The sequence below is a fragment of the Empidonax traillii genome, unplaced genomic scaffold, assembly GCF_003031625.1.
Source record: "Empidonax traillii isolate 1590-97213 ecotype Southwest subspecies unplaced genomic scaffold, ASM303162v1 scaffold426:size1138770, whole genome shotgun sequence".
Taxonomy (NCBI): Eukaryota; Metazoa; Chordata; class Aves; order Passeriformes; family Tyrannidae; genus Empidonax; species Empidonax traillii.
Window position 1 is genome coordinate 256,852 of NW_020955619.1, and position 24,155 is coordinate 281,006.

The following is a 24,155-nucleotide window of genomic DNA, read 5'->3' on the forward strand; positions in this document are numbered from 1 at the left end:
AAGGACGAGAGAGCGGCTCCCAGCAGCAATTCCACAGGAGAGAAAAGCAGGGAAAGGCAGGAGGGACGCTGAGTAGCAGGGAGGGTGTGTGCATCTCTGTGCAGGGTGGGCAATGCCATCGCCCTCTCAGACACGGGTTTTTGTGTGTTACAACCAGGGGAAATGTCCTGTACCGAAAGAATTGCTTGCATTTCAGCCAGCGATGCATAAAGCATGAAGAGCAGCAGGCTGACAGATCATCACGTCAAAGCACTGACACATCCCAGCCCCCGCCCCCGGCAGACATCACTCAGCACAGAGGATCAACCCCCTCTTTGCAGGTAATTTGATCTCCTGCCTGTCCTGCACCAGCACAATGTGGCTTCACCCCAGGGCTTACAAGTATAGTGCAGGCGAGCACTTTGACTGCATCCAGACAGAAAAATGAGAGACAGCAATACTGATTTGTAACGAAACTGACTTTTATATAAATTATAAACCCATCCAGTTTAAAGCAGTTCAGTTGCAGTTGTGTCACTTAAGTCCGTAGAAGGCCGAGGCGTACACATCTCCTACAGTCATAAATTAACAGGAATCGAGGAAGAGAAAGTTCAGATAAGGCTGCAAATACAACAACAACAACAAAAAAAATCCCTAAAGTTTACTAGCGGTTAAAATAAAGTCATGATTATCGAGGATTGCAAAATATAAATGCAATTTTTGAACAGTTAAAAAGTACAAAAATGATGGGCAACACAAACAAGCATCGTACAGTTTGTCCTGTGTGTAGACAGAGCAGGGTAGGAGATTTCCAACCTTTTATCTACATCAGACACTGATTTTAAGCCGAGAGGAGTTGAGGAAATCTGTAAAAGGATCGTGGCTCATGATCCCAGTAGTACAAAAGCAGTATTTTTTTTCAGTCTGTAAACAGTAGTCTTGGTAGCTTCTTCTAGGTATGTTTTTCAATTCATCACCCAAAAAAAAAAAAAAAAACCCCGAAACAAACAAAAACAAATCCTAAGGGTAGAAGAAAGGGAACAGCAGCAATGGGTTATAGCTTGAATTTCTTATCAGGTCCCTGTGGGACACATTCTGGAGGGGAAATGCTCTTTCGTAAGAAATATATAATATATTTAACTGTACACAATTTATAAGGGGAGAGAAATTCTCCCTCAACCAAGCCCCCAGTCAGTCAGTACAGTCACTTTTGTACACCACTTCCTCCTAAAGAGAAACTACAGCTTGGGAAGGGATGGCATCTGGTTTTAGAAAACACTGAGTAATCCAAAAATTCTGTTTGACAAGGTTATCACTCAGCAGTGGCTGGAACTGGGAAGAGGAGAGCAGGTAACACCGAGACAGTCACTGTTCCCCCTGTGCTGCCAGCGCAGGGACGGGGAGCGAGCCATGGTTCCATCTCCTCCCAGCTGACATGTGTCCCCACAGCAGTTTCAATTCTGCTTTCCAGGGAGCTGATGCAGAAAACCTTTTTTTAACCCAAGTTCTGCTTTCAGCCCACAGGAGGATTTAAAACTCGGTGGTGTTACCTCACACTTCACTCACACTGTCACCGTCGCTCATTGACACAACCGGCCGAGTTCCACCTGGGGCAGCAGCAGCAGAAGGAAAGTCCAGGATGGATCAATCCCTGGACCGTCCCCTCTGCCTGAGGGTGCCGGGACAACCTTGCATTCAGTGCTGGTGTTTGTGCAAAGCCTCTGGAATGAGCACAGCCTGGGGAGGGAGGGCACAGGGACAGCAGCAGGGACACTGTGCCCCTGTGCCTGAGAAGGGCAGTGCCTGGGTTTGGCTCAGGGTTGCTCTGAACTGGCACCACCTCAGCACTGGAGCTGTTTGCACTCACCCTGCACATCCGAAAGCACCAACTTCAGTCACCAATCTTGTTTCAATTTAAGGAGCACACCCTTCTTTCAAAAAAGATATTTCTATACAACATATAAGAGTTCAGTTTTCTTTTTTTTTTTCCTTTTCATTTCTTTTTCTTTTTCCAGAAAAGTATTACTATAAAAGAGACTTTAACACATTTTGGTATTCCTCCAGCCCAGAGCACTTACCAGACATCTTGAGTAAACCATCAGGACATCCATGACAATTTGACAACCTGCAGACATTCCTTTCCCTTTCAGGGTGGGGCAAAGCAAAACTAAATCCAGCAAGAGCAGCTATGGGACTTTTTTTTTTTTTTTTAATAGAGGAGATTTATTAAAAAAATACTCTCATCAACAATCTAGCATTGCTAACAAAACAGAAGAGATGACAAAAGGCAGTCAGCTCTCTCAAAACTTTAAATCTAGACCTTGGATACCTGCTGCTTTAAATCAGATGAGGAATCTGTGGAGTCTGACCTGTCCCTTATTTTGCAGGTACATGAATTTTTTTTTTTTTCTTTTTAGCCTATCACTTTTAGGCTGCATCGCTCCTTTAAGATGAAAAAACCCAGCAGAAATGCAGATTCTGTGGGAGCAGATGATATGATCACACTTTCTAACAGAAAGCTTACTGAGCCAGTACTGGAATAATCCAAGTTCAACTGCAAAAAGCAAGCTACAGGTGCAAAAAGGGCTCTCAGCCTCATTCCACAGCGGAAGCAAAAGTCACCTCTGCCAACTTAAAACCAAAGCCAACAGGATTTCATTTCTATTAAAATATCGAAGTCTTAAAGTTTCAGTAATCTAAATACACTTTTTTTTAAAGTCATGACTGTTGCTGTTTGACATTAAACTGACATGATATCAGCAGTGCTGGACTTCACTGCACGTGTTATTATATACAAGGTCTCTGGCTTTGTCTGTTTTTTGCTGCAATGCCCATTCCCACCTCCCTCTGAAGTTTGCTCCTCGTCACATTTGCAGTTTTCCTGATGTGAGAACAGGGTGTGTGCACTGGCACCTCCTCCCTCCACTCTCTCCTCAGAGGAACCAGCTGAGTCCCAGCCCAGGGAGTTTCTCCCAGGTGGCCTCACCTCTCCCTGATGGCCCAGCACGTGGAATTCTTTCAGCAGGACCAGGTGCTCTGCAGACAACACAGGCAGCTCCAAACCAGGCTCGTGTCCTTAGAGGCGGCTGAAGGTGGACATCTACAATTCCTGCATTTCTAAGGCAAGGACCATACAAAAATTATAAACACTGCATGGTGATGAAAATACAACTCCTTGGAGAAAGATGCTTTACACTGGATTTCTATTGCTGCTTCTAAAGACCATCTCCAGTTGTTTCTAGAGATCAGAAGGGAAGAAAAGTTAATTTTCTCCTGTTGCAATATGCTTATGAACATGTATAAAAAGTGGTCAAACCCCGGTGAAGGGTCCCTGCTTCTCATTTATGTACAATAATTTAAATCAGCTCAATACATCTGTAATACCTAAAAAAATTGTTTCATGATTTTAAGTCCTTCATGCATTATGAGGAAGTTCTGGATTAAAGTGATGGTCTAGTGGATGTTGCTTCTGTCTGGGACTCTGGTGTCACTCCCCTGTGGAGTCTGTCAAGGATGACTTTCTCAAATCTTTAGTTTTTTAATGGTATCGAGTCTCTTTTTCAGCAGCTCCCCGATTTCCTGAACTGAGTGATGGTAACTGCTCTGGACCTTCCCTTGTACAGTCTTTGTAAACTTTTTTTCTTCCTGCAAAACGCAAAAGAGAAATAAATGATTCACTCCACAGCAACTGTTTAAATCCCCCCCTTTAAACTTCATCCACCATCTCAAACACTGACAAGAAATTTACGAGGACCACGGTGGTGACAAAGGGAATCTCTTACCTGTAAATGCAGAGTGTCCTTGAGGGACAGCTCTTCAAGTTTTAGTGCAGTCAGAATTATTTCAAGCCCTTTGATATGATCTATTACATTGGAAGTTAATGTCTGTAGTTCAGTTACATAATCCAGGAAGTGGGTAAATACAGGTGGCTATAAAAACAAATATAAATCTTTAATTTATAAACACATATTAATGTCCATTCTATCTGACAACTCACATTGTACCATCATTCTATCCCTTCTCCCCAGGGCTAAACTGTATTTTACCACCCCAAGATAAACATTCCCAGCTAACAAGTTCACTGCAGTACATTCCAGGTCTGTGACACCCCAGACTTCAGTGTTTCCCACTAAAAAGCTATCCCATGATGTCACACGTGCCACATCCCCACCCCATTTTAAACAGCACTTCCAAAAATCAGCCCTGAGTCACCTTTACCCCACATCACCCCCACAGGGCAGAGGTTCCGAAAACCAGTTCACGCTCAGGTTATCTGTGCTGATTTTTCTTTCAGTCTAAATAAGCTGTGACTGGGAGTGGGGGAGGAAAGAGAGGAATTGTTTTGTCTGTACCATTGCTACGCTGCTTTCTTTTTTTTTCTTCTTCTTTTTCTGCAGGTTGGATTTAAAGGGTCGGAGGACACTGTCACAGTAACTCGATACCCACAGGGCAATGGAGATCGTCTGGAAAAAAAGGTACAAACGTGTTACAAGTTGCATTTACAGGAGGCTGCTCGACTCATTTCAGTGTTCCTACTGGTAAGACTCACAACAGACGGAATATGCAACAAAATCTCTGCTCTCGTGAGTGACTGGGATCAAACTTTCACTGTGTTTCAGTCCCAACATTTCTGCCCCACCCCTCCCCGGTCCTCCAAAATTTCTGTTTTCCAAAAAAAACCCCAAAATACCTCAACAAAGAAGACTAAATTTTCTAACAGGTTTGGATGAGTTTTCAAGGTGCCATCTCTGACTTCAATCAAATCACCTTTACATTTATTGAACAAATCTGAAAAGAAGAAAGAAAAAGGACAAAGCAGAGCACTATAAATACGTATTTTCTGAACATGACATGTCTCAGTGCAGCGTGCAGAGCTGGGAGGGGACTGCCCACTAAGCAGTTAATGAGAAGATCCAGCTCTTAAAACTTCCTCTCAACTGTGGTTCACTACAAACAGCATCTCCACACCCTTCGTGAGCCCCCAGGGAGGCCAGATTTGCCAGACCAGGCTGCAGGGGAGGTGCAGTGACAGGACGGGGGACATTCTGAGCATGCATCAGCTTCAATCACACAAGCCAAGGGCAATCTCAGCCTTCTCGAGCATCTTTCACAGGGCCTGCAGGTGCATTAACACACTCCCAGCCCTGCAGCATCCTCGGAGGAGCAGGAAGCGCTGCCTTAGCTACCAGTGTCTGTTCTGGAATTACCATTTACCTGTCAGTCGTTCTACTAAAGACTTGAAACTATTCCCTATTCTTTCCTGGATTTCTGCTGAATCTTCTGCAAAGAAAACAGAAACACAACATGATAAGCTACAAATTTCTGTATTTTCTGCTTCCAGAAAACCAAGAGGCATTTAAATGCAATTCAGTGTCAGCAGTCAAAAGCAAATGCGACTGCTTTCAAAGAGGAGCCAGTATAACATCAACACACACTGTACAACAACGAAGACTTGCATAAAACATTAAATGAAGGCACCGGCTCCCAGATAATTCAGTGGCAGACAGAAAATTAACACACAAGTAACAGTTTTGGGTCCACATCATCCAACGCCCAGCAGCTTTCAAACCAAAAACAGACACATCTCACTCCCTCCCACCCACCCCGGCAATCTGGTGAAACCCCTGCCCCCAAACACTTACCTAAGCCATTGGTATCTAGTTCATAAATATCACTAACAAGATAAAACAAGCTAGTCTGGCACTGACAGCTGCCATTGCTGAAGAAGCCAGCCATTCGGGTGGGAGGAGGGCCAAGGACAGGATACTAGGCAAGAAGCAAAGAAAAAGATAAAGGTGTTGCAGCTTTTCCTCATCCCAAACCCAGAGCCTGGCACATGTCCCAGTCAGATTCACACCCCCCAGACCCAGGGGCAGGTCAGTGCACTGTGCAGCCCGCGGGGTGTCACACGATGCAGCTTCTCCGCTCGCATTCACCAACAGCTTTGGCCTCAGCGGTACCTGAATTTTTTGTTCTAGAAACTTCTTCCCTGAATCCACCGCCGCTTCCAGCTGCTGGAGCAGGGACCTGATGGTGTCAATCCTGGAGGAGACGCCGTTCTCTGCAGTCTTTTCCGAGTTCTTTGGTTGGATGGTGTGGCTCAGAGTCGGGAGGCCGCTCACCAGCCTCAACGTCAAGGAGCGGATCCGCAACCACAGCGTTTCCTCCTCCAGTGAGAGCTTCCTGTGCTCGTCAGAAATGTCCCTAGAGAAAGGCACCAGAGGTTGGCAGGGAAACGCTCCAACTTTGCACAGCAGCTAAAGCTTTCCTCAGGCACAGACACCTACCCAAAGCTCTCCAGTAATGGATGAAGAGGAAGGAGTGGCCAGAAATTAAGAAAACTATTAATATATAGAAAGGCAGCGCTGCTAGAAGGGATGGATGGTGTTTGTTAAGTCTGCAGTCAGCCAGCCCAGGGAACATGAAATTTGGTTGCCCTGGAAGGAATTTCTTTGCCATGTGTGTTGTGAGGAAATGGTGCGTGAGGGTATTTATACTCACCTGTCTTTTGGATCCCAGCTAAACAAGACTGTCAGGTCCCTGTTGTCACGCAAATCTTTCCATGGAATGTCATCCTCCTCTGGGCTCAGACTCATGGACTTTATACTTTCTTCTAAACTGGTTGATCTGGACATGAGAACAAGCATTAAATCAAATATCTGATCACTGGAAGGGGAAAACAGAGCTCATTAACAGCCCATGCTCTGTCCACTGTGCAGCTCTGCTGGTGGCAGGAGTGTGGCACACACGTGGCACTGACAAAGGACGTGCAGGGAAAGCAAATTAAAATCACAGACTAAAATCTTACAGTTAGAAAACACCTCCAAGATCATCAAGCCCAACTGCCAACTCAGCACCACCACCACGTTCACCACCGAGCCATGTCCTCAAAGTGGCACATTTACACGTGTTCTGAACACTTCCAGGGATGTGGTGACTCCACCACTTCCCCAGGCAGAGAGATGTTTGTGCCAGAGCTGCAGGAGCCGCTCCCCAAGGCCTCCCTGGGCCCGTGTCCTGCCCATGCACAACCAACCCCCCCAATTTCCCCCTGCCAGGGGCTGAACTCACATATTTGCTTCAAGTAAGAGGTCCAACAACATCCGCTCTGTGCGAACTTGGGCGAAATGAAGGGAAGAGTTCAGCCTGTTCCTGAAGGCGATGAATTCCGGGATCTTCTCGAATGCCCCGTACTTGTAGGCCTGGATGATGTACTCTGAGGTCTGCAGGAGAACACACAGCAGCCCTGGGTTAGTGAGTTCCCCAGCTGGGAATAACCACCTTCAACAAGGGCACTGCCAAGAAATGGCATTTCTGCACCCAGAGTCAGGATCTGACAGGTCCTCAGTCCCTGGGAGAGGTTTGAACTTCTCCAAGTCATCCCCTTTGCTACTTTAGTTTGGGAATGCCCAGATACTCCATGGGCAGTGGGATTTAACAACCCAACCAACACTAATGACGTTTAACAACCCAACCAACACTAAGCATCACGTTCCTGTCACCACAGCATGAAGAGATGATTTTGGAAAGCTTTTTTTCCCCCTTCCTTCCTTTGCTTCATTACGATAAATGCTTCCAGGCAAAAGAAAGATATCCCACATTTTCTGGAACTCACTTGGATGTGCATCACATATTACCACAACATAGATTTAAAACAAAACAAAACAAAAAAATTACTCACACATTTTTTTAATTTGTTTCTCTTTTTTATTGGAGTTTTGAATACAGTATCACACAGTGTGTACACGTTACAATACAAACACCAAAGGAAGCTCTCAAGGTCCATGGGATACTTTGCCTCCCCTCTGATGAAATGCAGCAATAAAGGCAGGCAGCCAATATTTCACTTCAGTCCAGGCAATCTCCAAAAAGGAGATTTATGTGATGAAGGAGCCCCAAACAAGCACAATGTTATAATGAAAATGTCCAAGTGTAGAGACAGAATGAACTGTTTCTGCTCCCAGCCTTGAGAGGTGGTTGTATTTTTTAGCATCAGAATTACTCCACAAACGAGAAATTCTGGCAAATCAAGCATTTTCTTCTGAACAAGGTTCTGAACTGCACCAAGATGAGAGGCACCAAAAAAAAGGTCAATTTTATACAGTCCTGACAGACTCAACCTGTCTGGAAGGCTCAGAGGGACCAGAAGGCAGCACTTACAGATCAAAACCACTTTTTCTTTCCCTCCAACATGAAAAACATCCTCTAGGCAGTTACCTTTTTTTTTTTTTTTAAATTATTATTTTCCCCTAAGAAATTTGGTTATTTGCAGTGTGTGGAAAAAAAAAAAAGATGCCAAATATTCAACAACATACCCTGTGACAACCAGCCTTGCAGAGGCGCTTGTCAGGCTGCAGGACTGGGCTATGGGTGCTAATTCAACTCAGCGGCGTGGATTTTAAATCCCCCCAGGCCACGTTGGTGCCGTTTGCCTGCAGTATCTGCACAAATCAGAGACGGACGGACACAAGAGAGTTAGAGACATTACTTGGGGTTCTGCACAGCTGAAGGAGGACTTGAGGAGGATTTTAGTTCTGGCCAAATATAGCAATGCTGCCTCCTCTCTCCTCCCTGTCCTTGGCATCCTGTCCCTGAGAGGAACGCAGCCTCGCACAGCATCCTAACTGGCTGTTCCGTGGGACCCACTCACGCAGGATCCACGTCAGGCTGTGAAGTTCAGCAAGGAGGAAAATGGATTTATCCAAAGCAATCAGTGTGATTCAGGAGCTCTATTTTTAGGCCAGACCACTCGGTTTCCATCCCACACTTCCTGCTCCGGGCAGAGTCCCACGCATAGCGTTGCACAGGACACAGTCTCTGTGCTGGAAGACACTGCATCTCTGCCAGCAGACACCCAGGGAGGAGCAGGCAGCACCAGCAATCCTGGAAAAGGGGAATTTTTAAAGGATAGTCCTCCTTTAACACTGCAGTTAGATGTGGTCACAGGGCTTGAAGGGGAAGCTGCTGTCAGGACCCTGAGCATGAAGGGGCAACCCCAGCAGCAAAGAAACCAGTATCAGATCCTGATCTTTTGATACTCAGGACGTGTCTTACGGCAAAGAATCCCCTTCTTTACCCCCTGTCTTGCCACACCAACACCATCATCCTCAGGGAAAGGGACCCTGAGCTGAGCCTTCACCTCCTGCAACTGGCACCTCATGCTTGGTTTCAAGGACGCTTCCTATGTGCAAGTACAGCTTTAGAGGCCCTACCCAACAAAAGGATCTTAAGGATACAACCACTGGAAGTGTCCAGAGCACAGAAGAGATTTGGCTACCTGGGAGCAGCAACAGCTCGTGGTCCTTTGGTCACCACACTCTGTCTCCAAGACAAGACACAATACGAGCGGGTTCCACAGTCGCATCCTCATCTTGTCACAGGAAGAATTCCAACATTCTTGTGCCCCTCTTGCAATTCCCATATTTTAAGGTGGTCAAAGGTCAGACTGTTCAGGCAACACCTTTTCAGGATTTCTGGAACACGAGTTGAGCAGCATTTCCCTGCCAACAGCACTTGGAATGCCGCCGTCTTCATCCGCGTGCAGATGTGGAGCTACTGGAGACAACCAGCTCTTCCTCTGCCACAAGAACTTCTATCACTGATGCTAAAGAGAATAATCTGCTTCCCAGGGAACCACACCAGAATTACTTGATTGTTTTCCACGGAAAGATGATTTCTTGATGCTTTCCAACGCAGTGTTCCCGAGCATCCCACAGTTTCGGGGTTCACTTTTCTCACCTGTACCCAGCAGTCGTGTGTTTTTAATCACAGTTGGCTCCAGGGATGCTTTTCATTAACATCCACCAAATGACTTTTAAACAAGACTGAAAAGTTACACCTCACGAAAAAAAAAAAAAAAAAGCTGCCACTACCAGCAGTAGACACATATGATAAAATCCGGATCCAGAGCTTCACTCCCAGGAATCCAAAGCCTCTTAGCAAGAGGCATCAGTTAAACAACAAGCAAATGAGGGACGCAAAGCAGAGCGAGCTCCCAAGCCATCCTACAGTCCATGTGCTGCTCTGTGCATCCAAGAAATCTCTGTGTCAGACACAGGTCACAGGAATTCAGCATCTCCCTTCCAGGCACAGGGAATGGCAACAGGAATCCTGTGCATGGGAATCACTTGGGCTGCCAACACAGCAAGGGGAATTCTCAGGGGTTCCTGTGTGAGCACCTTTACTGTTCAGTTCAGACAACCCCTGTGTTTTCATCTGTTGCTGGGGCAGTGGGAAAGCAAGCTGTGTGACTGCAGAGCCTCTGGAGCCATCTGCCACTGAGCTGCACCTTTGTTTCTTAGGAATTAAAAACCAGTTCCTTCACCTACCTCTCAACAGTGACCAAACTGTGCAACAGAAACACACAGGATACATTCCCACCCCTGGGAATGTGGGAGTGCCCAGCACAGCCATCGCTGCTTCAGTGATTGTAACATAAAGGACTCATAATGTGCCATCCCATCCTGAGCCACCACCCCTGGCTGCTCCATGACTTCCCAAAATGCCAGTTTTATGACACCATTTTTTTTTTTTTGCCACACAACATTTCACTTCAATTACTGCATAAAATCACAAACTGCTGATTTAAAAGTAATCATGTCTGGTTTTGTTGAAGAGCATGGAAACTGACTTTAATAAAAAGAAAGCTAGAGCAAAACCTCATGTAACAGTAAGTTACAAATAAATTCCTGCAGGAAGAAACACAGGTTGAGGCAACCTTTACTACAAAGTTGTACCTACTAGTCTTCCTTGTTATCATGTCATTAACCTGCATTTCCATAAGCCCTTACACAAGGTTCTCTAAGTCTCCTTGACATATTGCCCTGTCACAACGTCCCAGAGGTTTCTTTCAACTTACATCTTTCTGGTTGGAGTGGAAAAACCTGAGTGCAAAGTTGCAGGATTGGGATGCAGCAGCATAGTGGCCCAGGGACTCGGCGTAGCGTGTCAGGAGATACCTGCAACAAACACGGCAACGTCAGCCCCAGCCCTGGAACTCCAACCCCAAACTGCTGCAGCGCAGCCCAGCTTTCAGGGGAACTGTGGAGAGTTAACAGCATTCATGTTCACAACTTCCATATTCAAGTTTAGGTCTGAAAAGCAGAGGAAGGAATTCTTAATTTTTTTTAAAATAGTATGTGAGGGGTTGGAGTTCCTACATCCACCTCAAGTGTGGTAAGAGCTTCACTCAGATGGCCCCAAAAACACGAACCAAGGCCATCTGGTGTGTTTGCTTTAAGTAGTGCTCCCAAGCTTTCCTGAGCACCACCACCAGCTGGAACACCAAGCTGTGACTGGCATCAAGATAGATGTTTCACAAATTTCCTCCAGATTAGTTAATACTTAGTTAATTCTCTGAAAATCCAACACAGGAAAGACGCTCCACAAACAGGGGAGTGGATGTGCCTCAAAATCCCCCAAACACTTTCACAGAGCGTACGAAAAGCTGACAATCTGCTCAATTTTGGGTGGCAGAGCAAAGTGCAGGTCTCAGGAGGGGTTCTGAGGGGCAGCAGCAGCAGGGATTATTCTCAGTATGTACCACCCACCCGATGGTGTCGTGCTGGATGTGCTTGGCATCGAGGCTGGAGTAGAGCTCAGCCACAGGTTCGAACGCCCCGAGCCGGCAGTAGATCCGGATGAGCAGCAGCTTAAACTGAGCATTGGAAGGACTGTGAGCCAACCCCTCCTCCAGGAGGGTCAGGCACTGCCACACAGCTGCCTCTTCACCTGCAGACACACAGAACACAGGTGTGAGCAGACAGAGGCACCCAACAGCCCTCAGCACAGTTCCCTCTGGGGCTGGAGCTACACACTTCCCCCAAGGGTGCCAGGGATTTCCGTGTGCAGATGGCACAATGTAACACCTGCTCCAGCACCACTGCTGCTCCCTGTGGGAATGGGGGAGGAGTAACTCCTCACAGGGAATACCCAGCTCACATCTGCACAGAGCACAGCCCTCACACTGAGCCCACTGCAAAGTCACCTTCCCTGATGGATCCTGGACTGTTTGGGAGTTCTGATTTACACACACAGAGCAATCCCAAGCATTATGCAAAAGAGCCAGGAATTCAAGAGCCCACATCTACCAGTGATGTGCCAGGAACCTGGCCATGGATTTACTCAGGTTAAAGATTAAATCTTCCTTGGGAAAGACAAAGGCATTACAGACAACTACATGGAATATAAACAGTGCCCGTGGACATCCACCACTGGACACCGTGGGATTAAGAGACACAAAGAGCAGGTGTGGAGTACAGGAATTAAATCCCTTTCTTTACAGGTCAGTGAACAGGTCAGACACCAGCTGAACAGAGACTCCTGAAATACCTCATATTGCCAAAAACAACCCCAGAAAGCTACAGGCCATGCCAGGAACCCACTGCCCACAGGGACAGAGTTCCCCCACCCAACCAACCAGGGATTAGCAGGGCACAATTTTGGGAATGTACCTTCCAGCCACAGATCAAGCAGCAGGTGAACAGCAAGCAGGCAGTAGTAATCTGAAAACTGCAATTCAGTTTTTAAACAAGATTTCCCTAAAAAGAAGAAAGAAAGTTACCCTTGAATTACTAACAGTGCTGTCAGCTGATCTCACAGGCAGAGTTGTCAAGTGACACATCCATACATGTGGATTATAACCAGAGTTTAATTTATAAAATCAGAAGTGTCTTAAAAACTCCAGCAACTTCATACATGCTGCATTTGTGCATCACTGAGTGGATTTTAGGGCACTTCACATATTAAATGTGCTGGAAAAAGAAAAGACTCTCCCACAACTGCAAGATTAGCAAAATTAATACTCCCGGCCCGGTACTTGTTGTGTGCACAGCAGTGACAAAGCCTGGTTTTTACAAAGTAAAATCTACCCCAGAAAGGCTGGTTTATCTTTAAAATGCACAGCTGAAAATTAAGAAAAAACTAAAGGAAATTCAGGTACAGCCCAGGCTATAATGGTAAGGTAAGGAGGGAGCCAACTGTTCCCAGCACCGAGCTGCACGATCAAGTTACGGATTTTCCTCACCGAACTCCAGCCCGTGGCGGTATCTGAACATCAGCTCCCGCACCACCGTCAGCTTCTCCTTCTTGTCCATGGCGTGGTAGATGCCCAGGAGCCTGGAGAGCTGCACCACACACAGGTGCTGCTGCAGGGCCTTGATGTCCCCGGGAAGGGCCACCTCGTTCTCGGCCGCCGCTGACAGGGGGATCACGTCCAGCAGCTGCCGGATGAACTGGGACACAAACACCGGGGTTTGTTCAATCCCCAGGGCAAAGCACAACTTCCCACCCTCCAACCAAGCCAAAGGAGCAAGGGGGAAACACGGGATCAGTCACATCAGTGATGCTCTGAACAACAAACTGATCACGCTCCTCAGCCATGGAAATGGGGCCCTGGCCCCCAAACACCACAAACAGCAGGCAGAGGGCAAAAGTGCTTAAAAAAACCCCAAACCATAACCTCAAAATGGAGTTAAAACAGCAGCAGCTGAACTGTTCAGGAGAATTTCAAGCACTTCTTAAGAAAGTTTATCTAATTTGGAGCATTAAACTGAACAAAGATTTCTACTGCTCCATGTGACTGATGTATCAATATCGACCTTGGTGTCACATTGAGTCAGTGGTTAAAGATACTTAACTTTGCTGGTTTTTAATTCTTGAGCACACAGCTCTAGCTGCAGTCAATAGCTTTTATTAAGTTTCATCAAACAGATGGAAGAAAAAAAGAAAATCAGGGGCAGGTTTCCAATGCACTGACACACCAGGGAGTTCAAGCACCTGTTAACACTCTCAGTAATAACAGATGCAATTAAAATAATTAGTTGCTGAAAGGCCTCACAGCACACTTGCAGGCAAGCTCGTGGTTTTGCACGAGCCGTTACATTTTCCCTCAGCTCTGAAGTAATGTGAGGTCATCAGCTTTGATTAATGACTTCTTGCTTGAATTAAACTGTCAGAAAAGCAGCCTCTCATTGTTTGCAGTTTTAATGGGAGACAGAAGAGTCCTCCCAGCACACACAGCCAAGGGCTGGACACCAGATTCTTACTGTGAACGCTGCTGGATTTCAGGGCAAATTGAAAACCAAGTTAAAGCCAAAGAATTCAGCTTTACTGCACTTGGTATTGACACTCAGGAACTGCATCAAATGCAAGCCTGAGGCCAAAAGCTTCGCACCAGGCACCACACACACCAATTCCAGTTTTCCCACAGAACAGGCTGGAGACTGTTGACAGATCTTTGCAGTTTGAGGGTTTGCCAAGCTGAGCAAGGTCAACCACATCACTTGGCTCTACACTCCAATTCACACCTCTGGGAAGTCAAGACTGATGTCACGACCATTATTTCTGGAATATCTCACATGTCAGTGGCCCAGCAAGGATCTCCACCTTCCCAGCTACTGAACTGTAACTGTAATTTCAGAACTCATCAGCACTTCAGCATCACAAAACCTCCTCAGCTACTTGTGCCCTTGACCGAGCTAAACTGCTGCAGATGCTGCTTTAGAGACAGCCAGAGAACAGTCCAACACCGGGAAAACCTTCCAATCCATCAGTTTGACACGATATAGATTCCAGAATTTATTCAGTAAATCTGCAGCAGTTTTAAGGCCAGACAGAAAGTTTTAGAGAACTTATTCAAAGTCGTGGTTTTACAAGCACTGGGACAAAACTGTGGCCTAAACTATCATTCTTTCCACTCCTGGTTTAGAGTTTGTTTCCTGGAAAGCTGGGATTAAACCTGATCAGTACTTCGGGGTTACCTGGCAATAGCATCACCATTTCCAGAACCAGGAGTTAAATAAATAAATTTCTGACCAAACCTCTCACCAGTGGGCTAAAACCCACACCTTTAAACACAAAACATCAGCAGCCATCCACCCATGCCAGGCCCACCTGTAACCAGCAGTGTGGCTGTGGGAAGAGCTGGATCAGCACTCCAAAACATTCTCATTAACTCAAGAACCACCTTATCTACACTCTGTTTACCAACACTTTCTCCCAGCCCGTGGCTGATCCCGGATTCCCTGCCCTCCCCAGCGCTGATCCCTGCACACAATGGCCCAGACAAACACTGGGGTGAGTGACAGGATTCCCAGCTGCTGAAGTCATTCAGGGCTGTTCATGACTCTGCACAAACGGGCTTTTCAGTCCCAGGGAGCTGTTTCAGACAAAGATTCTGGAAAAAACTGCTGCAGGTCTCTCCATCAGCCCTCAAGCAGCATCAATGTGTCCATTCTTTGGCACTGCCAGAGCCAAGCAAAGCAGCTCTGGGATATCCTCCCTGCACGGGATGAGGGAGCAGCTTTTTCCCCACTAAACAGATAAGTTTGAGCTCAAAGCCTGACACCTGACACCTTGAAATGGTAATAAAAATGCCAGAGGAATACCAGATCTGAGACTCTGCAGGATCAAACTCAGCTTTAAACCTCCAGCAAAAATCCTCTGAACGAAAACTCTCAGTGTTCAGATGTTCACAGCATTTTCTACAGCACAGAGAGCTCTCTGAATTTCAAACAGAAAGGAAAAATTTGATGTTGCCAGTCTTTCCATGAGATCCACAAGTATTTTAACATAAAATACCAGAGTGCAAACGTGCACTGCAGTTCCTGCCACACTTTATCTTTCCTTACCTTTGAGTATTGGCTGGGTGGGAGGAGATCCACAAATACTTTGAGATCAGTAAAACAGCAGGGTTTGTCCCCAAATTTTTTGAAGTATTGGAACATTAGCTCTTCTGGATCACCTAGGGAAAAGCCCAGTCCATCTTTTTAACACGCTCCAGTACGAGTTGAATCTGTAAAATCACTCTCAGAAATCTGTTCACACTTTTTTTTCCCCCCTTCAAGATTACAGAGTGATTTAGAAAACAGAGCTGCAGATTTTAACAGAGGCTCGATGTCTCTGGTAACCAAGGACACAAAAAAAAAAAACCACCCTAAGAGCTTCATTCAGGCTCCTCTGGTAGATAAGTGCTCAGCAATACAGGAATGCACACCCAGCCCTTGCTTATCTAACCACGATTTATTTTTGGATGGAAACACAAAAAGAGCTAGTGAGGAGCACAGATGTTGCTCTAATCACGTTCTCTTTCACTGATTCCCTAAATGCCACTTTTAAATGCGAGTTTTTAAAAAGCAAACCCAACAAACTTAAATTAACACTCCTTGCCCCCAAACCCTGCAAAGACTGCAGCACTGACAGCTGGACTTTCCAAAGAGCAGAAGCACAGTGTCAGTGACTGCTCCCAGATCCCAGAGGTCCTGAAAACTTCCCTGCTGGCTTTTCCAAGCCTGGACTAGTCTGAACTACCTGCCTTTCTTCAGGGTTCATCAAAATCCTTTACACAGAGAACAGCAGGTATGTTTTCATCACAGACACTGTGTTTAACTCTGTGTTCCAGGTTTTTTTTCCTCCCCCAGCCATGGCTCTCACCTAGTTTATACTCATCATTGCAGCCTCTGTGTCTCAGGCGCCGGATCAGCTCCAGTTTGGCTAAGTATGGTCCCCGCAGCGGTCGGGAGCTCTTGGACTCCTCCGTGATCCTCTCCTCTATGAACTCCACAGCTTGTTCCACAGAGCAGTGCACCTCTCCTTCCAGAGAGCTGGGAATTACACACAAAAGCTTCTTGGATTTTTCCCAGCGTGAGGGCAGGGATAACACATGCTCAGCACTCCCAGGGACACCCGTTAGGAAATCTAAAATCCACTAAATCCATCACCACGGAAAATATGAACTGGAAGAGTTCTACAGTGCACAAACAGCTGTTTCCAATAATTGACAGACTCCAGATAAAAGCAAGGAGAACAAAGGCAACAAAGCAAGGGAAACACATCCTCTAGGGTGTGATGCCAAGGAGTCACCCAACTATTGAATATATTGAACAACTTGCTGTAGCACAAAGGGCAAACAAAACCACAGCAAAACTGGCAACTTAAACTGGTAACTTACTGCTCTTCCTCTGCTGGAGGTGCCCAGGACTCATCAATGAGTTGAAACACGGAATCAAAGTAAGTTATATAAAACTGCCAATCATCTGAGCTGAAACAAAAATCAGGCACAGGACAAAATTTAGGGAATTGCCAAAAGAAGAACTCACAGCTAGAACTGCATTCCTTGCCAAAGATAAACTTAAGGAATGGCACATCATCATATTACAGGAAAACCCCAACTGCAATAATAAAATGATTTCCCCTCCAAAAGGTCTCACATCTTAAGAACTCCATCATCCTGAACTTCTTGAAATGTGTTAAAGGAAACCATTTCAACACAAAATTAAGGCAAGCTATAAACTCTCCTCCTCACATTTACATTCCACAGCTCAGCAACATCTCCACGAAATGCAAAGGCAGAAGTTTCTCTTCTGTATTTAACTTAGATCTAAGATGAGGACAGAGCTAAATTCAAAAAGCAAACAACACATCTCTCCTGACAGTTCTGAGAGAGATCTGATCAGACTGGAATGTTCTGTCTCCTGGTGCATCTGTTCCAAGCACCACATGCATTTCCCACTGTGAAGTGAGAGAAATGAAGTTATAGAAAAATGCAATGTAAATGCAGTTCTCCTCCTCTCAGTCAAAGTCAGAGCTGGACAAGCAGCACAGCCTTTAGAAATAAGGAGCTAACAACACTTTATTGCATTAACGTGTTGCTAAATCCTGCTTGAAAAAGCAGCACCTACAGCCCTGTGCCCTTCAACATTCCACCCTGCCACCCTTCTCCTCAGGCTTTGGGGCACAAAGCTTGGAGATCCTCTGATATTCTTCTGTTTTACCCCCAGAAGGCCACTGAACAAGGCAATCCACAACCAAGCAGGGCTCTCTCATCCACGTTTTGGCAGGGCTGCAGCAGCACCCCCTCACTTTTTGAGTAGCAGCCTCCTGGACAGGGCGTTGCACTCGGGCCACCGCCGGAGCTTCTTGTACATGGCCATGCACTTGTTCTCCCGGCTCTGCAGCTCACTGGTCAGCTTGTCTGCACCACAAACACAGGGGAACCTCATGTTAGTGCTGCTCTCCTGCTCTGCCTGCTGCTCAAACTTCTTGTTATAGCCCAGCATGCAAAACAGTGCAAGAGAGCAGGAGAGAACACAGAGGGAGAGATTTCCTGTGGAAATGTCACATCCCAGCTCCTTCAAACTCCATGTCAGTCCTCAGAAAGGGGATTAGAAACTTCGCTTTTTTCTTTTAAGTGGCAGGTACAATAAAGAAGCATAATCTCAATTTACTACTGCAAAGAATCATGTTCAAATTTCAGGTGGCACAAACACCTCCAGAGTCTGCACTCAGGTCTGAAATTGGTGCTAAGTCAGGCTTCCTAAAATATTACTATTTTTTTCTGGAAGCAGTGGGCAAGTCTGAAGCAAAGGAGAACTCTGTGTCCTCCACACAGCTCTGATTAATAAATTACCTCCCAGTTTTCCTCTCACAACGTCCAAGGCTTCCTTGTACTTCTCCAAACGTTCCAGAATCATGTAGTACAGCTCAACCTTAAAAAGAAAGATTAGACTGCAGTGAAATTTGCTGGGAAATCCACACACAGGTGTGCCAAACAAAAAACAAAATAGGAGACACCAGGCCTGCAAGGTTATCTTTAGCATCCCAAAGGGTGGAGCGCTCCAAAATGTAGGTCTTTTTTCCGTTCTTAGTCCTCAGGTTTTTCTTGGGGCCTCCCAGAGAGCAAAGCACTTCATCAGTCAAATGAAACGCCAAAAATCTGCCTTGGCCACACAGCTCCAAATCCCTCTTAACCCCCTGCTCTTGGTTTTCCTTCTGTCCCACTCCAGCCACATTTATTTCCAGAATACTACCGATTATTATCTTGGAAAAGTGTTAAAATAATCATCTTCTCATGCATTGCTTGTCTCAACAAAGCTCAAATGCAGCCAAAAGGATCCCCAAGCCTTACTTCAGCCTCAGCTTCAATCTTATCCTCCTTCACCATTTTTTCCACCATTCTCTCAGCCAATGGCAAAAACATGGTCTTGGAGAGGTTTTCATCCTGTGCTGAGATGGACTGAGGGAGAGAAGGATCATTGGAACAGCTCAGCAACTTTTTGTCTTGTCCCACCCACTGCTTTTTTCACTTTGGAAGAAGAAAAAAAAAAACAACCCAAGTGCTTCAAAAGCCCCCCCAACCACCCACCCAGAGCTGCCACCTGTGACCTGCAGGGTGCAGCTGCAAAACATATCTGTGTGTTCCAGAGCACAGCACTTTGGAGATTGTGATTAACGCCCCTCCTGCTTATTTTTTTGTTTGATTTGGTGTCTGATGAGTGCCCAAATCTCTGTTTCAACTAAGAGCAGCACAGCTGATCTGTGTCTATTCCTGCAGACTCTGCCAAGTCCAGAGCTCTCATCTTTTCCCTCCAAGAGGTTTTATAATTTCATTGGAGAGGAAAAGTTCTGACTGAGAAACTGCAGATATTTGAGCATCTATTCATTACCTCTCTACTAAAATGACAGTAAGATACTAGTCCAGATCAGAGAATAATTCAGTTGTATAAACATGGTAAGGCAACAGTTAAATTGCATTATAAAAACACTTCAGCATTCATTTTGGATCACAGAAATAGTGCTACTTAAACACTCAGTCCTTCTCCCAGCATCACCCAGGAACAGGTCAAACACCATTTTACTTAAAATAATCTCTAATGTTTTCACTCAGAACATTTCTGTATCAGACAAACTCAACACTGCACACACCTGCATGATCAGGCTCATCACAGACCAGAAATAGTAGGGATTTTTGGGTACAATCTTATAAAGTGCCATTCCAGCCTGAAAAACAGAAGCCAAAAGTTTCATCATTCCTGAAATATATTTCTTGCCAAGCTCTCATGACAGACAGCAATGATGGCAGTGAGAAAACAGAGAGTACAATTAGAGCTCTTTAGTTTTTCTTCCCTGAATTCCTCCAATACAAGCCTAGTTGAATGTGGGATGCCAGACTAAGAGCATGGGCAAGATTAACTCTTCCCAAAAAACAGAGAACTAAGGAGGAAATCAAGTGTGAAAACATGGATCAGAAGATCCTGCTCTATATTTTTATCTATTAAAGAATTCCTTATAATACACTGCCAGCACAAAGCAGTTCAAGGCACAGCTTCAAGGAAAAAAAGCTTTTCCCTTTAGACAACCCAACCCCTGAAAAATGGGGTTTTAAGCCTTTCTGTAAAAACCAACACAGAGTTCAACTTCTGCACTAACCAAGCTCAGCTTTTGGAATACTCCTTGTAACATGACGAGCCACTGACAGTAGGAAATACAGAAAAATACACCTTAAAGTAGCCAAACCCCAATTGTTGCTCATACCTGTTGCATCTTCTTGTACTCCCCAACCCTGGCATAGGCCATGAAGAGGTGAGAGTGATACTCCTCACTGTTGGGAACCTTCTTTACAGCTGCCTCGTACAGTTTAGTCACCAGCTCAGCTAAATCAAAACCAGATGCTTGAGTTAAGACAAATTTGGGAATATATTAAAGCACAGCTGCCCGGAGAGCATCAGTGGTGCTCTGAAATCACCCTAATTACACCCAGCAGCCACAGAAATGGTGCCCTGGCCCCCAAGGCACTACAAACTGCAGGCAAAGGAGAAAAGTGCTTAAAAAACCCCCAAACCAACCTCAAAATGAGTTAAATCAAAATGGAGTTAAACAGCAACATCTGAACTGTTCAGTTCAGAATTGTAAGTCTTTTTCTTAACAAAGTTTATCTAATTTGGAGCACTAAAATGAATGAAGATTATAACTGCTCCACGTGAATTATGTATCAAACCCAATGTTTTCAGAGCCTGATATCAAACTAATTATTCTTATCACAGTTTGACTTATATTAATTATATCCTGTTACTTCCCAATTGCCTATTTCAGTATTCTAAACAATTATTTCACTCTATACTTTCGGTAACAGGTCTATCATGACAAAATAACTCTGATATTATAATATGCAAAACTTTCCTACATCTTCATCCCTCCACATTTTTTTCTTACATGTAAAACTGTACCTCAGTGTAGTATTGGAAAACTAAAAGTAACTTTAATTTCATAGTTTAGAAATACTCGACACACAGATATAAAACATCTAATTCCAATTTCCTTGCAGGACCAGAAGTGCCTCACACCCACAAGTTCCCGAGTTGGAAACCTAAAAGTTAAAGAGCTCAGCTTAAAACCTTAGGGAAGTTGTTTGGTATCGCAGAAAGGCTCTTGGCATTCACAGGGCTTTCTGTTGAAGTCACAAACACACACAGAAATTCGGTGTTATTTAAGAAATGATGCTTTTAACTCCACAAACAAACTGGGAGAGCATCAGCAACTGCAGACTGACACCAAACACCCATTTCTGCAGGAGCTGTTTCACCCCACGGTCATTTCTCCAGCAATTCAACAACAAATACTGGCACCAACACCACCCCACGAGGAGCTGCCAGAGACAACAAGTGTTCAGAGCTGCACATAAGCAGGATATAAGGCCTGGCTTCTCTCAGAAAAGCACATGAAGCTTTACTCCATCACTCCAACAGTCATGATTCAGGACTCTGAAAGCACAGAACCAGACTCAAAAGCTGCTGTGGTCACACTGGGAGGGCAGGATTTCCCTCCTGTTTCTCACCCAGGTTCCTGAGCCTGAACCCCTCGACTACATCACAGCACCAAACACACTGCAAACCACAACCCACTGATTTGCAATCTCTGCCACATCTACTGACAACAAATTCCAATGGTTTCATTATCAAAAAGCGAACTCACTGGCTGCTGGATGATTATCAACCTGCTTCATTTAGGAACTGTTACACAATCATGTTAATGAGCAGCCTGAACAAGGTTTTTTTAGCTTTATGGAGCCTTACAGGCATCATTTAAATTCTCTGAGTCCCTTGCAGCCTCTCATATACACAATGATTTTGCATGTTTCCCACCACAGTGAGTCCCACAAACTTCTGGAAGAACGTAAATAACTGAGATTTTTAAAGGAGGCAAAGGAACAAACTCACGTCGGTGCATTTCCCGGTACAGGATGGTCAGTGCCTGCAAGGAATTATCATCTGTGGGCTCAAGTGCTGCTACTTCTTGTGCCAGAGCATAGGCTTCATCCTGCTTGCCAGTCCTCTGCAAGCCAATGGCCTTCAGAACCTGTGGACACAACACGGGCAGCTCTCAGGATCTGAAATTACCGGTGGAAATCCTCTCGTTCCTCCTCAGGCTTTGCCCAAACACCTCGTCCCCTCTACAGAACTTCAGGTTTTTATTAAGCTTCTAACCCAGATGGCTGGAAAGGAAAAACTCCCAAATCCAGGCTGCAGCAGAGAGGGGGATTTGATTCCCAAACAAATATCCAGGCTGCTCCAGCATCACCTGCCACTGGGTTTGCTCTCCCTGCAGGCTGAAAAGGGGCCAGTCCTGCCCATTTTCATTTGTTTCTTTTCAATAACTGGCCAGAGGGAAGTGACATAAATGAGATTCAGGTCAATGACACTCTCTGCAGCTTGGGAAGCTTTCAGAATGTAGAAGTGGTGTGACCTGGAGAGGGAAACCCCCAGGAGAATGAGGAAAGTAGAAAGAGAGTCACATGTTCAGAAAAGTGAAGGACAGAAGTGCCTTCCCTTCACCAGGGGCACTGCAAGGAGGGAGAGGACAAGAAGCAGAAGAGCAAATGCCTCCAAAATGATGGAATCACAGAATCCCAGAATGGCTTGGGTTGGAGGGACCTTAAAGCTCATCCAGTCCCACCTGCCTGCCACGGGCAGGGGCACTTTCCACTATCCCAGGTTGCTCCAAGACTTGTCCATCCTGGCCTTGGACACTCCAGGGATGGGGCAGTCACAGCTTCTCTGGGCAGCCTGGTCAGTTGTTGTGTTTTACTGAGACTCCACCTCCCAGGAGATGTTTTGGTCCAAGCTCCCACAGAAAAGTGTCCCAACCTGAGGTCTCAAGGAAGTATTTCTGAGGCCCAGCCCCTGTGCCAAGGCTGTTTGGGGTGGTGCTGACAGCCAGACAATGAGCTCGGGTGTAACCAGTGCTGTCACTACCCAGAGGATCTGCACGAGTGTTCAGGCACACAAGACATGTGGATCAGGACACAGATATTCCAGAGGGTTCAGAAGACACTGGTCTCTGGAAGATCACAGTGAAACACCTCAGACAGACAGAACGAGGTGGGTGCCCCCCAGCCACACTTACCTTGGCACAGTGAAGGTCCTTGTGCTTTTTGAGCAGTTTATCCGCTTGCTGGATTGCCATTTTATTATTGCCATTATCCAGATAATCTGCACAGGAACAACACAGCCAGTGTTACACACAGCACAAGGCCACTCTGCAAAAGCCACCTCCAGTTTTACCCTCTGCTCTTACACCAGGAGCACAAACCACCTTTTCCTTGTATAATTACTCCTAAGCCAAACATGTCACTTCGTGGGTGAAGGATTCATCTCACTGCGCTGGTTTTAGTCATCCAAACAAACAAGCTTTTGTAATTACTCCCCAGGGATCATGACAGCAACAAAAGAGACACATAATAGAGAGGATTCTGCAGCAACAGCTCTTTGCTGGCAATGCAGGAAAAGGAGAAATTAATTGGGTGTGCCTTTGGGAGACTTTCAGTGACTTGAAGAGGCAGGAGGTTACAAATTTAACACTCACACTCTATAAAAGTGTTCAGTGAGAACTTCTTGTCCACACCATCCATCCCCCAGGCAAAAGCAAACCTGTCCCCTCAAAGAGCACCAGATTGCTTCTGAAGACACACACGTGTAAAGCAGCAACATTTCCCTGGGGATGCCCCACCATCCAGTGAAACTTCACCTGCAAAAATCCACCTCGAAACCATTTTCTCCTTTTTAGCTCGGAATTACAATTTTCAGTTTGATCATCATGTTATTAGATAATTACAAACAAGGAGTTATAGATCAGGACATGACCCTGGTGTGCTTCCCTTCCCTCAAAAATTCTTATTTCCAACCCAAAACCCAGCTTAGCTGCCAAGGGAAGGGTCTGCTCACACTGCTGTGGCCAAACTATCAGCAGAGCTCATTCCAGATAACTGGAACTACACGACACACCTTTTCCTCCTCAAGACTGTTGTTCTCATTACAGAGAGACAGAACTCTTTTACTGAGTAAAAAGGTGACCTTTGGTGATTCCTGGGCACATGGTACAAACTGTGCATCTCTGCTAATGAG

The 24,155-nt window shown here is 45.6% G+C and overlaps 1 protein-coding gene across 1 annotated transcript in view; it reads right to left on the reverse strand.

The window, feature by feature from the left end:
• Positions 1-440: 440 nt before the first annotated feature.
• The window catches only part of NAA25 (N(alpha)-acetyltransferase 25, NatB auxiliary subunit), a 26,381-nt gene continuing 2,666 nt past the window's right edge, over positions 441-24,155 (reverse strand). Inside the window, exons 2-24 of the mRNA XM_027894383.1 lie at positions 23,158-23,243; positions 21,972-22,110; positions 20,290-20,408; positions 19,681-19,755; positions 18,884-18,991; positions 18,386-18,464; positions 17,839-17,950; positions 16,928-17,017; positions 16,411-16,580; positions 15,609-15,721; positions 13,004-13,211; positions 12,432-12,518; positions 11,529-11,709; positions 10,838-10,937; positions 7,051-7,202; positions 6,481-6,606; positions 5,940-6,183; positions 5,622-5,745; positions 5,194-5,259; positions 4,670-4,767; positions 4,332-4,442; positions 3,762-3,908; positions 441-3,624 (exon numbers count right to left, since the gene is read on the reverse strand). Of these exons, the coding sequence (XP_027750184.1) occupies positions 3,502-3,624; positions 3,762-3,908; positions 4,332-4,442; positions 4,670-4,767; positions 5,194-5,259; positions 5,622-5,745; positions 5,940-6,183; positions 6,481-6,606; positions 7,051-7,202; positions 10,838-10,937; positions 11,529-11,709; positions 12,432-12,518; positions 13,004-13,211; positions 15,609-15,721; positions 16,411-16,580; positions 16,928-17,017; positions 17,839-17,950; positions 18,386-18,464; positions 18,884-18,991; positions 19,681-19,755; positions 20,290-20,408; positions 21,972-22,110; positions 23,158-23,243 (2,858 nt within the window). The 3' untranslated portion in view covers positions 441-3,501. The remainder of the gene's footprint in view (positions 3,625-3,761; positions 3,909-4,331; positions 4,443-4,669; positions 4,768-5,193; positions 5,260-5,621; positions 5,746-5,939; positions 6,184-6,480; positions 6,607-7,050; positions 7,203-10,837; positions 10,938-11,528; positions 11,710-12,431; positions 12,519-13,003; positions 13,212-15,608; positions 15,722-16,410; positions 16,581-16,927; positions 17,018-17,838; positions 17,951-18,385; positions 18,465-18,883; positions 18,992-19,680; positions 19,756-20,289; positions 20,409-21,971; positions 22,111-23,157; positions 23,244-24,155) is intronic.